The sequence below is a fragment of the Anas platyrhynchos genome, chromosome 19 (genome assembly GCF_047663525.1).
Source record: "Anas platyrhynchos isolate ZD024472 breed Pekin duck chromosome 19, IASCAAS_PekinDuck_T2T, whole genome shotgun sequence".
NCBI lineage: Eukaryota > Metazoa > Chordata > Aves > Anseriformes > Anatidae > Anas > Anas platyrhynchos.
This window is the reverse complement of record NC_092605.1, coordinates 11,770,752-11,783,740: the sequence shown is the minus strand read 5'-3', so window position 1 is coordinate 11,783,740 and position 12,989 is coordinate 11,770,752. Positions and strand designations below refer to the sequence as shown.

Below are 12,989 nucleotides of genomic sequence, written 5' to 3'. Positions count from 1 at the left end.
CTGTCTCTTGTGCAGCAGAGCAGCATCTATCCATGACCTGCTGCTCTCCAGCTCCCTTCTGCCACGAGCAGCCCTCACTTGTGCTCCAGAATGTGACTTCTTAGGGTGCTGTGGGTCTGGGATCCCTCTTGGTCATGGATGGATCCTCTGGGGCTGTGCTTTCATACTGGCACCACAGGTCATGCAGAATCCCCTTTTGAAACAAAAGTTTGTTATCAGCTGTCTGACATGGCCCGGCTGCCAAATTTGTGTCTTACAGTAAGTTACGTGACCTTGCAATGTCCCCCTGGCGGGGGCAGCACAGTCCCTCGAAGCTCACTGAATGTGCACCTCTTCTCCTAGCACATCTTCATGTTAGAATATAGCTGACTTTCTTAATACCTCCTAGGGCTGCTTATTCTTTAAATGTTTACTGCCCTTTTAATTAAAAATATTTTTTAAAATCTACAGAGCTCTCTGGTAGTCTCTTCATGCTGCAGATAAAGAAGGGCATGTGCAGCACCTGAGCAGGGATGGATTTAGAGGTCTTTAGACTCTCATCTTCCCATCTCAGATGTGAAATACGATGCTGGGGAACCAATGACATCCCGTTATGTTGTTTATTTACAAAGCTTTTAATACCTAGGCTTTTTTTTTCCCCTTTAAAGAAGTAGGATTTTGTTTAAAAAAAAAAAAAAAAGAATGGCAATCTAAGGGGATTTGGTGGTACTCCACTGGCACATACTTGCAAAGCTGACTCTTTTAGGTGAGTTATCCCGCATTTGCAGATGGGCAAAATCTGCTCATTGTGTGGGGGTGGATATGGAGGTATAAGCTTGAATATCAAGCTGGGATATCTTGGGTAGCTTCACTGACGTGATGCTGATTCATACCTGCTTAGAAACAGACACGGAGATGCCAATATACCCACCTTTAGTATTAAATGAAACTATTCTGATCATCCAAAACACTAAGTACCTTCCTCTCTCCTTTGTTTGCTTGGGAAATAAGGTTGGTATGAATCTGGGGAGGGGGAGTGCAGGAGCAAGATGCATGCTGGCAGCTGTGGTGTGAAATATATCAGATATATCACTGATAAATCAGTGTGTACTGGGCTGGGGTACTGCAGGTGGGTTCTGCTCTTTATCAGATCATACATCTTTAATGGGGTTTTATATATATATATATATATTCAAATACATATTCGAATATATATATAAAAGTATGCACATATATTCATATGAATGCCAAGATACAAACATTTTATGTTATGAATTCCAAGGCAGTTTGAGCAGACTATTTTGTGTTTTTCAAGATACAGGAGAGCTGCAGATTGTTTCTAGTACATAGCTTGGACAGTGTTAAAGTGATTTACAGACAGTTAGCCTAAAACAGTTTGCACTGGCTATAGATAAGATCAATTATTACTTCTATTTCTCTTATCAAAAGTGGAATGCTCCAAGTACTCGTGGGAGCTGTTGACTTGTTTAAGACCAAAGTGTAAGCAGGTCTGTCCAAGCAATAGTCTCTCTTTTGCTAGCATGGAGGGACTCCAAGTGGTTTGGGCTCTTTCTGCCCCATCCCATCCCTGAAGCCCTTTGCAGCCCACCTGCATGTGTGAAGGTCCCACCTAATGCTGTGGCCCAGCTTGGGTTCCTCTGGAAGAGCAAAACAGTGTGCAGGAAGCACAGCTTGGAGGTGGCTCCAGCATATCTCTAGTTATTCAAAGAGCCCCTTGGGGTTTTAAGTAACAGCTTGAGGAGTCAGCAGAGCCTTGGACTGAGACCAAGGTGGCTGAAGCATCAGGAAACAGAACTGTTTTTTTAGCTGCCCTACTTGTTTCACATCTGTAGTGTTGGCCATCGGTACTTGGTCATCAGGACCACTTGGCCTATCTTTCCCAGTTCAAATTCACATCAGGGCAGAGCCCCAGATAAACGGCCTTTTTGTGTTCTTTGCTTCTGTTCCCTGCAGATGAGGTGGGCTACAAGCACGTGAAATTGCTCAGCATGTTGCTGCTCTGAGCTTCATCCCAGGTGCCATATAGCGTGCAGCATTGTGGAGCTTGGCTCATCTTGCCTTCAGGGTGAATTGGGTCTTGAGAAGGGGTTTCCTTAAAACTGTGCTGTTGTTTTCTCCTTTTCCTCCTATGCAGCGCCTCAATGAGAACCTGGGAAAGCTCACAGCCAAGTTCGAGAAGGCCACTTCAGACAAACTCAAATGTCAGCAAGAAGCTGAAGCTACTGCATGTACCATCACCCTTGCAAATCGGCTGGTGAGTGTCAGCAGATGGAATGGTAATGGCATGAATGGGAGGTGTCAGGTGCTGCTGAGATGCCAGCCATGTGCACAGTACATTACATCCTCTAATTTTTATGGAATATATTACATTTCCTGCAGAGCAGCAAGTTTTTAGTAATGAAAATGATTTTGCTTTGGCTGTTTTCATACATCGGAGTAGGCACTGCATGTGCTTAAAGAGGCTGGCTATGCTCTCTTCACAGCTCTCATCTGCTTTCTGTTACTTAATTACATGATCAAATACTGATGGGACCAAAACTATATGACCAGAAGATCATATAATAAAGACAAAGCTGGGAGTATACAAGTAGCTTTGCAGGTTTTAAAGTGACAAAAAGCAAATAGTGAAAAGCTCTGAAAAAGATGCATGTCTCCGTTATCAGTCCATCAGGGTGCATCACAGCCTGTTGTATCTTCAGAACACGCAGCCTCCTGGTCTTCTGCTGGGGCAATGCCCTTGTCACTGTTTCACAGATAAGAGATAATGGCTGATGCAACTGCCCATAGTGCTTTGTATTTTGGCTTCCCCAGCAGCCATTTGGAGCAAGCCAACTCTCCCATGTGCAATGAAATGGGGTGGTGGGAAACAGTACAGGGGGCGGAGGGGCTGGAGCTGCTTTGAGCAGCTGGCTCTGCCAACTCAAGCCCAGAACTGGCACACAAAGGCACCGCTGACATTATCTCAGTGGAGGGCACCATGCTTTTAATGCTTTTAAAACATCTGACTCACCTGATCTACAGCGAAGCTGCAGGTAGGCAGGCACTGCTGTGAGTACAGCCTCACTCGGTGCAATTCCTCCCTGCTGTGGCAGCTGGCACGTGAGGCACCTGCCTGGCGTGGTGTGCAGCCTGTGCAAGGCTGCCATGCATCTCAGAGCCTGGGGTGTGGGCAGAGTCCCTGCCATGCATGGCCCCATCCTGGAGGCCGTGCTGCCTGGCCTTTGTAGCTGATGCTGGGCTTGTCCTTTCTCCCAGGAGCAGGGCAGACGTTACGTTGAAACCACTCTTGCAAGACTACACGTGCACCTTCAGGAGAGCATCCTGCCTGGTCAGCATGTGGTCAGGGATGGAAGGTGGAAGGTTGCTCTTAGTCTCTCTTGTAGATGCTGCCTCTGCTTGTTGGGCTGGTGGCAGCTTAGAAGACAAAGGTATTTCTAGAAGCATTGCTGGATGCAGATTTCTCTGCTTGTTTTACCAGATTGTGGCTGTGCTAGGCTGTAACTTGTAGTCATCTGTCCCGACACAGCATGCAGCGATAAGAAGAAAAGATAGACAAATGGTTTAAGCTTATTGCCTTGGACATGGAGAGCTGTGCTCAGTCCTCCATTTCCTGCTCTCAGACCTTCTTAAGTGACCTTCAGCAAATTGCTTTAGCCTAGATTTTCAGAGCTGCTTAGATTTTGGGTGTTTTTTCGTGGGCACATGAAAAATACTGCATTTAGTGGGGCATCAAGTGCTCCCAGGAAACTGCACACACTCACCTTCCTGCATGCTCTGATACCGGGAAACTTTAAAAAACAAAATAACAAAATAAGAAAAAAAATACTTTAGTCTTTAATCTCCGTGTGCCTTGTTGGGAAGTGGGATTGCAGCACTGCTGTAGCACAGCTGGCTGCTTTGCAGACTAATAGTCAGGACTGAGATGTACTCAGATATAAAGGGTCAAAGACAAACAGCAGATAAGTCCCTTCCTACACTGATTTAGATCTCTTTTATGCAACCATAGAAGGAGTTTTATGCTTTCATGTTCTTCAGGTTAAATCGTACTGAATGCTTCCAGAACCTTTAATTAAAACAGGAAAGTAGCTTTTCAATTTGAAAAAGACGTGTATATTTCTGGGGGCATTTTGCAGGATAAGTATTTCCCTGTGTCTTTCCACAGCCTAACAAAACCCTGTTTAATGTGATGCAGAGGTAGATTGTGGCTCTGAGTCATGTAGGGGTTGGTAAACACAAAGTACAAGAAGAAAATGTTTTGTGAAAAAGAAACAGAAATGGTGGTTTCAGTTCTTTTCACATAAATATATATGCATATGTGTGTATGTTTTACACTGAATACAGCTTAGTTTCACCTCGATTAGTACCACTGTATCAAACAGAGCCTGATTTCATAAAGGTGCATGCTTAGCATGTGAATTTTTGGCTTAAAATGCAAGTCTTCATTGAGGTGCAACTGTGATATTTTGATGAGGAAAAACTGCGTGTTTCTTTTTGAGGCTTTAGCTATATTAGTAAAATTGTCCTTGAAAAACCAAAACGAGCAAATATTTTAACACAATAGGTTGTCACTTGTACTATATGTTGCTTAGTGATTTTTAAGGTTTCATAATTTCCTTTAAAAGAAAGCTTTTGATCTGAAATCAAGATAAGACATTGGAATAAATTTTAGACAACCTTTCTGTGGCTGCAGTTGAGGTTTTTGCTATGATGTACGTGTCTGTCCCTGGTCTGATAGCATGGGGTTTGTAGCATGGGTAGTATAGTCCCAGTGAAGCTACAGCTGTAGGAATATATTTGCCTTTGAGTGTGTTCGTTACCTCACTAATTAACTGGGACTGCTCACAGGCTCAGGGTCAGCACCTGCATAAAAGCAGAGCTTGTACAAGTGCTTTGCTGGTGCTGGGCTCTGTCCTTCATTGGTAAATAACTGGGCAAGGCTGTCATTCTTCAGGTACAGGTTTGATGATTTATTTCACATAACAGTTTAAAAATGTGTCATCAAATCCTTCCTTTTTCTTTCCCCTTGAAAGGCTCTGGTTGCTCTGGTGGCTGGTTTTGGGAGGAATCCTTTTGCTGTCAAGGCTTTGGGAAACCTGCAATTGCAAACTTCAAGATCTTGAAATTGTTCAATCAATTAGGAAACAGTTAAGCACAAACTTCTTTTTCCATCCCGTTCCTCTTTGTTGTTGTGTGAATGGGTAAAACCACCATATAGCCCGATCTGGTCACCAGGAAGTGGCACTGATCATTCCCGTGGTTCTTTCAGTCTCTTATTTACCAAACAAGACTGTTTAGGTGATTGGGTTTCAAGTCTTTCATTGAGGATACTTCCAGAGAAGCAAACAAAATAGTGAAAGGAAAAATGAGGATTCATTAGTGTGGGGCTTGATCTGTGCATCAGGGTAGATGAGGATATTTTGATTTGGGGGTAGATAGAGAGCATTGCTGGAATTTAGGCTTTCTACTTTTAAATGTGATTGTTATTTTTCAGCCCTTCTAGTCCCTGCTGACCTTTCTAAGCCATTTTCATTTAGATTGAATTTGGGCTTCTGTTCAAGTGCGGTACATTGCTGTGGCGGGGACCACAATTTGTCACGTCCTCCTGTGCTCACAGGGGTGATGCTTGGGGAAATGGACTTGGAAAGTGGTTTTGCTCTGCATTTGGAAGCATGGAGACCTTTGTCAAGCTGCATGCATAACTGCGATGAGCTAAACTTCATTTTCTCCATAGTTTGCTAATGTCATTGTCTTCCACCCCCAGCTGGTGCCAGTGTGCTCTCCTTCCCCCAGCACAGGTTGAAACTCTCTTTTCCTTTCATCATTAGTGAAAACCAGAGCCAGGTGGAAGCAAATCTCTATTTCTGCCTCTAGGATCATAGAAAATGGAGCATCACATGAGTGGCAGTCTTTGCAGTGCTGAGGAAGATGAGTGCTGGGCAGTGCCCACGGTTCTGCTGGAGAAAAGAGCGTGTTTACTGTTGGTCTCTAGCTGGCAAACATCAGTCTCACAGTGCTGGGTAATTTTTTCACTCTGACAGTCACAAACGGTGATAAGAGACGGAGAATCTGGAGTAGCCACTGTCAACTCCGGGCTTTTATAAAGCACAGAAAGATGGGCTGGGATTAGATTGTTTGCATTATAGTTTTGTTTATGGCATGCCAGAAGATGAATACACGCACACACACTCATACCCCACCACAAAGAGTCTCTTGTTGCTCCAATGAAGGTATAGCCTAAAAAAGAATGCAACAGCAAACAAAACAAAACAAAACCAGATATTTGTCCTGTTCAGTGTGTGCTGCTGCAATGTCTCCAACTGCAAAGATTTGGAAAGAGGTGTGAGTGATGCTCTCCTAATGCTGCAGCTAAGGCCCGTATATGATCTCTCTGTGCTCCCTCCTTCGCAGCCCTCTTTACCCAACACAACTGAGCCAGACAAAAGCTTGAAGAGATAGAAAGACTTTACAGCCCTCTTGGTGTGGGAACCACCAGGGCAGTGCTTCCTGCAGAGACTCCCTGGGGCTCCTTGAAGTGCTGGGTACCTTTTCTGGTTACAGGATGGAGCTGCTCTGTGAGGAGCTGCTGGCAGGGGTTGTAGCCAGGGAGCACTGAACACAGCTCTAAGTGCAGATGAACAAGTTATGTTGGTGCCAATGCCACTAACTGTTTTTAAAGACCTGGTTAGAAAGCACAGCTTGCTACTCCAGCTGTCAAAAATGGATCCATTTTGCAGTGCATGTAAGGAACTTGCATCCCAGCTTACTGTTGTGCAATGCATTCCTTCTGTCTCATCTCTGGCTCTGATCTTGGAATAGATCCCGACAACCCTTACTGACGTGCCATTTATTTGAAATCCTAGATTTATCACTATGTAACTGGGCAGGAATTAAGCTCCCAGACTTTGAATAAAACATATTTGAGTCTTCATGAAGAATACAGCTAACTAAACACAGGTAGTAGTTGCTTTGGATTGAAAAATGAAGCAGGTGAAGACAAGACAAGCTAAACTTCTAAAGTGCCTTAATTTGAGTTTTGCATTTTGTGAACTGTAGATGACCTAGGGAAGATGCTCCCGGATCCAAGGGACAGGGACGAGGGAATGTCTAGGGACCTATGGATAAGAAAATGGAGGATGGCTGCTGGTGGTGTTTGTAATTGGATACATGCTAATGTGGCAGATGAAATCTGGTGATGACAAATGCAAAGTATTGCATGCAGGGAAAATGAACCCTAATCATGCATTTACATTGATAGGTCTTAATTGCACTATTATCACTCACATAAGAGCTCTTGGAGTTTTTGCAGAGAGTTCTCAGAAACAGCAGTGCAGTACATGTCTGGAGGCAGCAAGGCAGACTGAGTGTTAGAAATTGGTAGGAAAAATTGGGAAGCAAAAGTTAAATAATTATTCTATCAGTCCAAATCTGTGGTGTGCCTCCATCTGTCATGCTGAACACAATTAGGTTAACCCATCAGAACACAGTAGGTAACCTAGAGAAGGTACAGAGATGTATGTATCTGCTTCCATATTCAAAGAGAGGAAATAGATTAGGACGCTTCATTTTGGAAAAGAGACCATGTAGTGATGGATGTGACAGAAGCCAATAAAATTGTGAATAGTATGGAGAATTAGAATAGGGAATGATTGTTCACTATCCCTCATTACTAAAGAGCAAAAGGTCATCAAATGAGATGAAGAGAATTCAAATAATTTCTAGGATCTGATAAAGAAGACACCTGGGATTTCTTAAAGAGATTAAAGCTGGCAGTAGGGTGTAATCTAAGCAAGGACTGAGACTTAATGAAGATGGCCAGGATATGAATAGGTAAAAAATCACCTCAAGAAAATAATTAGGAGTATATAGAGAGTCTACAAGTGTTAGAAGATCAAATAATGATGACTTAGTCTTCTTAGAGATGGAGAGCCATGGGAATTTACCTCAAGGAGACTGGAGGAAGGATCTAGAGGTACTTCACCTTTAAAAACTGCAAAAGAAAGATGGAGAAAGTAGACTTCTACGTACTGTTAACTGGAATTAAGATTAAGGATAATCTAGCTATGATTCTACCTTAAAAGTACTGCTTTGCTTCTTTTTCAATAAGTAGGATTACATAAGAAATGTTAAGTGGGCTGAGACCGAGGTGTGTTCAGCTTCGGCTGGATTCCAGCAAATGTCCAGCACAGAGGAGAAGCAGGGCAGGCATATCCCACACTGCCTGATGCCTGGTATTTTCCAGGTTTTGTATGCTCCACTTCAGTGAACATGGCTGCATGTGGTAAGACAATAAGACTGAGAAAATAGAAATGGAAAATCCGGCAGATGAAGAAGCATGATTATAGTTGAAATAATTGGATGACCTTGGTATGGGAACTGTAGGAATAGGATGAAATCAAGTAATACATGACGCAGTTGTGTAATTATGGAATTATAACACATTTGTCTCTAAACCAAAAGATCATTGGCCAGCATCCACAAGGACCAAGTGAATCTACTCATTCAGGCTTTGGCCTGCAAGTAGCCCCAAGGAAGACTAATATGGTTTTAATACATTTAGGAAATGTATTAAGACCAGGCTTATTAGTCAAATTTAGGGGGGTACTAGGCAAGTCCAAGGGTTTACCAGCACACACTGAGATAGTGAAAGGCACTGGGGAAACCTCATCTTTGTGAGCAGGATGGTGAGTCATGATGACGAAAGAGGAACTCAGCTGGAGCAGCCTTATGGATGGCTCTGAAGTATAATGGGACAAAGAAAATTGGCAGCCCCTCCTTCTGCTCCTCACAGGGTAGAAAACTGCTTAGAAGGCAGTTTTCACTGGATTCTCAGAGATGGTTGGATTTGTTAAGGCAGGAAGGCCACCAGGGGCATCTTTGCAGGTTTCCGTTAGATCTTGTTCATCAGATCATTTATGATTAAACGATCTGGAAGAGGTGGTGTCTAAGCAGGTTGCAGTTTCTCAGTAATATGAATACAGCAGAGATGAAGACTATGAAGAATTGTAAAAATGATACCCATGATGGAGGTATGAAATGCAGAGTACACAAATGTAAAGTCATGCATGTTGGAAAAATTAGTTTTTACTTTACATGCCCTGTAAGTGATGCTGAGCTAGTTATTATCATTCAGGAATAAAATGATGGAGTTAGAGTTCTTTGAGCGTGTGAGCTCTGTGCTCCCAGAGGAAAAAGAAATTAACAAACCCCAAACCAAAGCTGAAATTGAATGTTAGCATTTATTAGGAAAAGAAGAGTACAAAACAGGAAAAAAAAAAAGTCACAATCTTGCTATATAAATCCATTCCAAATAAATCTTGAACATGCAGCTGTACCTCCACCCCCTCTGCCATACCTGAAAGGATGTAGTAGAATTGGAAATGGTGCAGAGAAGGTAATGATAAAAAGAAACTGGAGGATAAAGATTACATCATTCAGTAAAGATAAAGATTGCAAGGGCAATCAAAAGGCTTCTGTATGAGGAATTATTGAATAGACTTAAAGCTCTTCAACCTCAAAAGGAGACAGCAGAGGGGATATCAAGGGCTTGAAACCATGAGTGGTATGGAGAGGGTGAAGCAGGCGTGATTGTTCAGTGTTTTTCCACTGTGAGAACAGATTTCAGCAATTGAAAAGGTCAGACAGCACATAAAAGGATGCACTTTTTTACAGAAAGCATAGCTAAACTGTGATTCCTGGCTGCAAGATGCTGAAGGTACCTGGAGGCTGGTTGGCATCCATGGCACCTTAGACTAGATCATGAAGAAATAAATCATCAGTGGCTATTAAGGCAAAGATAGTGGTGGTATCAGCCCTCCTGAGGACCTGTGTTCTGCATATCAGGAACAAACTAATTTAGGGGAATAGGTTATTCAAAGTGATAACACTTACAGGGATTTGTGTTAGAGCTGGCCCTATTTAACATCTTATTAATGAGCTAGGAGGAGGGAAACACCCCTTTACATGGGGTGGTTTGCAAAGACAAAGATCTAGAGGAGTTTTTTAAGAAAAACAAGAAATAAAAAGAATCCTAAGCTTGTGTGGACTATAGACCAAAGAAGAAAAATAGAAAATGCTGGCTGGCCCTGGTTGGTGGCAGAGACATGTGATTAGGGTGGAATATTTAAATTAGATGCATATTTCCAGATCATCCTGACATCAAGAGGGTGATTGTGAATTTGGCCATAAGCTTCAGCATTCTTGATCTCAAAATCCATAATGCCAATTTAAAACTCTGTTGGGTTCTTATGGCTTGCGAACCTGAAGGATACATTACATTCTTTTTTCCAGGCTGTGTTTCTTAATTGCTAGAGCTGAAGTCGTCTATAAAAAATAAATATAAAATAGGGTCAGGATCTCTTCTAATCACATGATTTGGTGAACAAGGGACCCAAAAAATGCCAGTGGTCAAAGAAATTGGCTGTGCATGTAGAGATGCCTCATTTTGCAGGGAGATACCATAGCTTCCTCAATACTGGTAAACCCCCAGTTGGATGGCTTTCCCATTGGATGCTCATGAAAAGTGTCCCTGAGCAAGTGTTTTCTGTATGGGGCCTTAAGGGAAAGGAAAATGTAGACCTAAGGGGTTTGTGATTGTAAAGGCAAAATGCCACCTAGAAGGGGTCATAAGAAATGGTGTGAAATAGCTGAAGTTTGTGGCTGTTGGAGGGGAGCCTCTGAGTGAGAGAGGGTGTAATTCTGAGGCAATTAACAGTTGATGGGCTCCCACAAAAATTGTTGTATTAATTCCTGCTGAGGAAGGAATGCATCTTCCCTTGATGACTTTAGAGGAGGTCTGGAGCAGGCAGCTGAGACTCATCAGCAGGACCAGCCTTTCATAGAGCAGGAGGGTTTTAGCAAAATAATTGTTGGGTATTTCACATCCAGGTTTTAAACTTTAGGAAATGATGTTTGAAGTCAGGGACAAAATATGAATGTGGCCAGATCCTTAGGTATTACTTACAGAACAACTGTAATGATCAATTTGACCTGGCAAATTGTAGGTTGGAGGACTTGCCTCTGAGAATGTGAGATGGGCTGAAGTTGTGAAGGACTTCAAACAGCAACAGAGCACCTTGTGTGGAGATGTCTTACTGATTACAGCCTTTGTCTCCTACCTGGGATACTTCACCAAGAAATACCGGCAAGAACTCCTGGATGGAATCTGGAAGCCGTATTTGCACCAGTTAAAAGTAAGCCCTGCTTTCTCTGAAAAGCAGTCGTTACTGTGCATGATATGGCCACAAGCTCTGTTGTCCATAGGGGGTCTCCTAAGTGAGGTCCCACCAAGCTGCACTGTGAAGCAAGTCACAGCCATGCTTAATTCACTCCTCTCTGGGAAAGACATTGTGGTCTCCTTGACCCATGCAAGTGACCCCATTCTCCCATGGACAGAGGAGAAGTCCCTGTGCAGCATCTCAAATGTGGAGCCCGGTTGCCAATTTGTACAGGAGTCAGGGATAGCCAAGAAAGAGAGATATAGTATGGAAAAGGGACTGCTTGGAGCAGGCAGAGCTCACTGCCAGCTCTTTGGTAGGCTTGGAAAAACTCCAGATGGTACTTTGTGTAGGACATGAGCTCTGTTCATTCTGGTCATGCCTCCCAGCTGGTTTCAAACATGTCTTGCTGTTTTGACCAGATGGAAACCATCATGCTTCAGGTTTGCTTAATATTTCACTAATTTCTACCAAGTACTTCATACATAAGTAAATGCAAGTGCTCTGTCTCTAGCAGGACTGAGCTTTTGCACATCATTACCTAACTGGATGTTATAAATCCTGGTGAAATGCCAACAGGCTTTTAAATAAGGTCACAACTGGCAGTGATGCCCAAATCAAAAAGCCAAGAAAATCGGGAAGTCAGAATGTGAGAGAAAAAAAAATAATAATCATCCTGCTTTCTTAAAAAAAAATAAAAAATAAAAATAAAAGCTTGGTTAAGAAAGGAGGTGTTGTTCCAAAAATGGCCTCTCTTGGTGCTTAGAAATTTCACAGAAGTTGCCTGTATTTCCATGTGAAAATTAAAGACCCTTTCTGTTCAGATGACTGGCACAGATAACTTTCTGGTTGTCACACCCAGAAGTGGCCTCCCATGTCAGAGAAGTGTTTCTAGAACTGCTGATGCCATTTTGCAACACAACAGCAGGCTGATGAGGGTGTTAATTATATTCTTCCAAGCTGTCATCTCAGAGAGCTTGTACACAGCAGAGTGTGGTCTGATCTCGCTCAGTGCGGCTGCAGCCGTTTGGGGCTCTCAGTACTCTGCAGGCAAAATCTTTGGGATCCATGCATAATTTATGCTCATTCACAACAGGAGTGGGAAACACTTAATACTAGATCAAAACTACCCTGTAGAATGGCAAGCCACTGATAAATAAGACTTCTCAATGCTTAATTAGGCTAACTTTGCATAAATTGTTTTGTTTGCTCAACTCTGGAGTATGTTGCAAGCTGTACTCTCCACCTTGTACTTACACGTTTCTCCTTTCCTGCCAGGTGCCCATCCCTGTAACTCCATCCCTAGATCCTCTGACCATGTTGACAGATGATGCTGACATAGCAGCTTGGCAGAACGAGGGGCTGCCAGCTGACCGCATGTCCACTGAAAATGCCACCATCCTCACGAACTGCGAACGCTGGCCCCTCATGGTGGATCCCCAGTTGCAGGGTATTAAATGGATCAAAAACAAGTATGGTGAAGACCTCCGAGTGATCCGAATTGGGCAGAAGGGGTAAACATCAGTTTCATCTCATCACAGTATCTTTTAATGGCTATCTGCCTGTCGTATTTGATGAAGAGCATATGTTTAACTGCAGCCATCAGAGCCAATTACACTGAGGAAAACCCTTAAATGTATTTGTGCATGAGCTGCTTATTCATTACCAAAATGATAGAGATTCCTCATTAAATAGAGGGGCTGTTTAGTGCTTGGCCAAGTTACCATAGAAACTCTTCTGAAATGGAGAATGAAAAGAGCGACGTGCTGGAGGCTG

At 42.9% G+C, this 12,989-nt stretch overlaps 1 protein-coding gene across 6 annotated transcripts in view; it reads left to right on the top strand.

The window, feature by feature from the left end:
- DNAH9 (dynein axonemal heavy chain 9) overlaps positions 1-12,989 on the top strand; it is a 200,549-nt gene that overhangs the window by 104,576 nt on the left and 82,984 nt on the right. For 5 of the 6 annotated variants that reach the window (XM_072025908.1, XM_072025907.1, XM_072025906.1 and 2 more), the window contains 3 exons: positions 2,135-2,254; positions 11,001-11,189; positions 12,492-12,727. In XM_072025908.1, the coding sequence (XP_071882009.1) occupies positions 2,135-2,254; positions 11,001-11,189; positions 12,492-12,727 (545 nt within the window). Of the gene's footprint in view, positions 1-2,134; positions 2,255-4,838; positions 4,952-11,000; positions 11,190-12,491; positions 12,728-12,989 lie in introns of those variants that run through there. The other variant, XM_072025910.1, reaches the window with a different exon arrangement.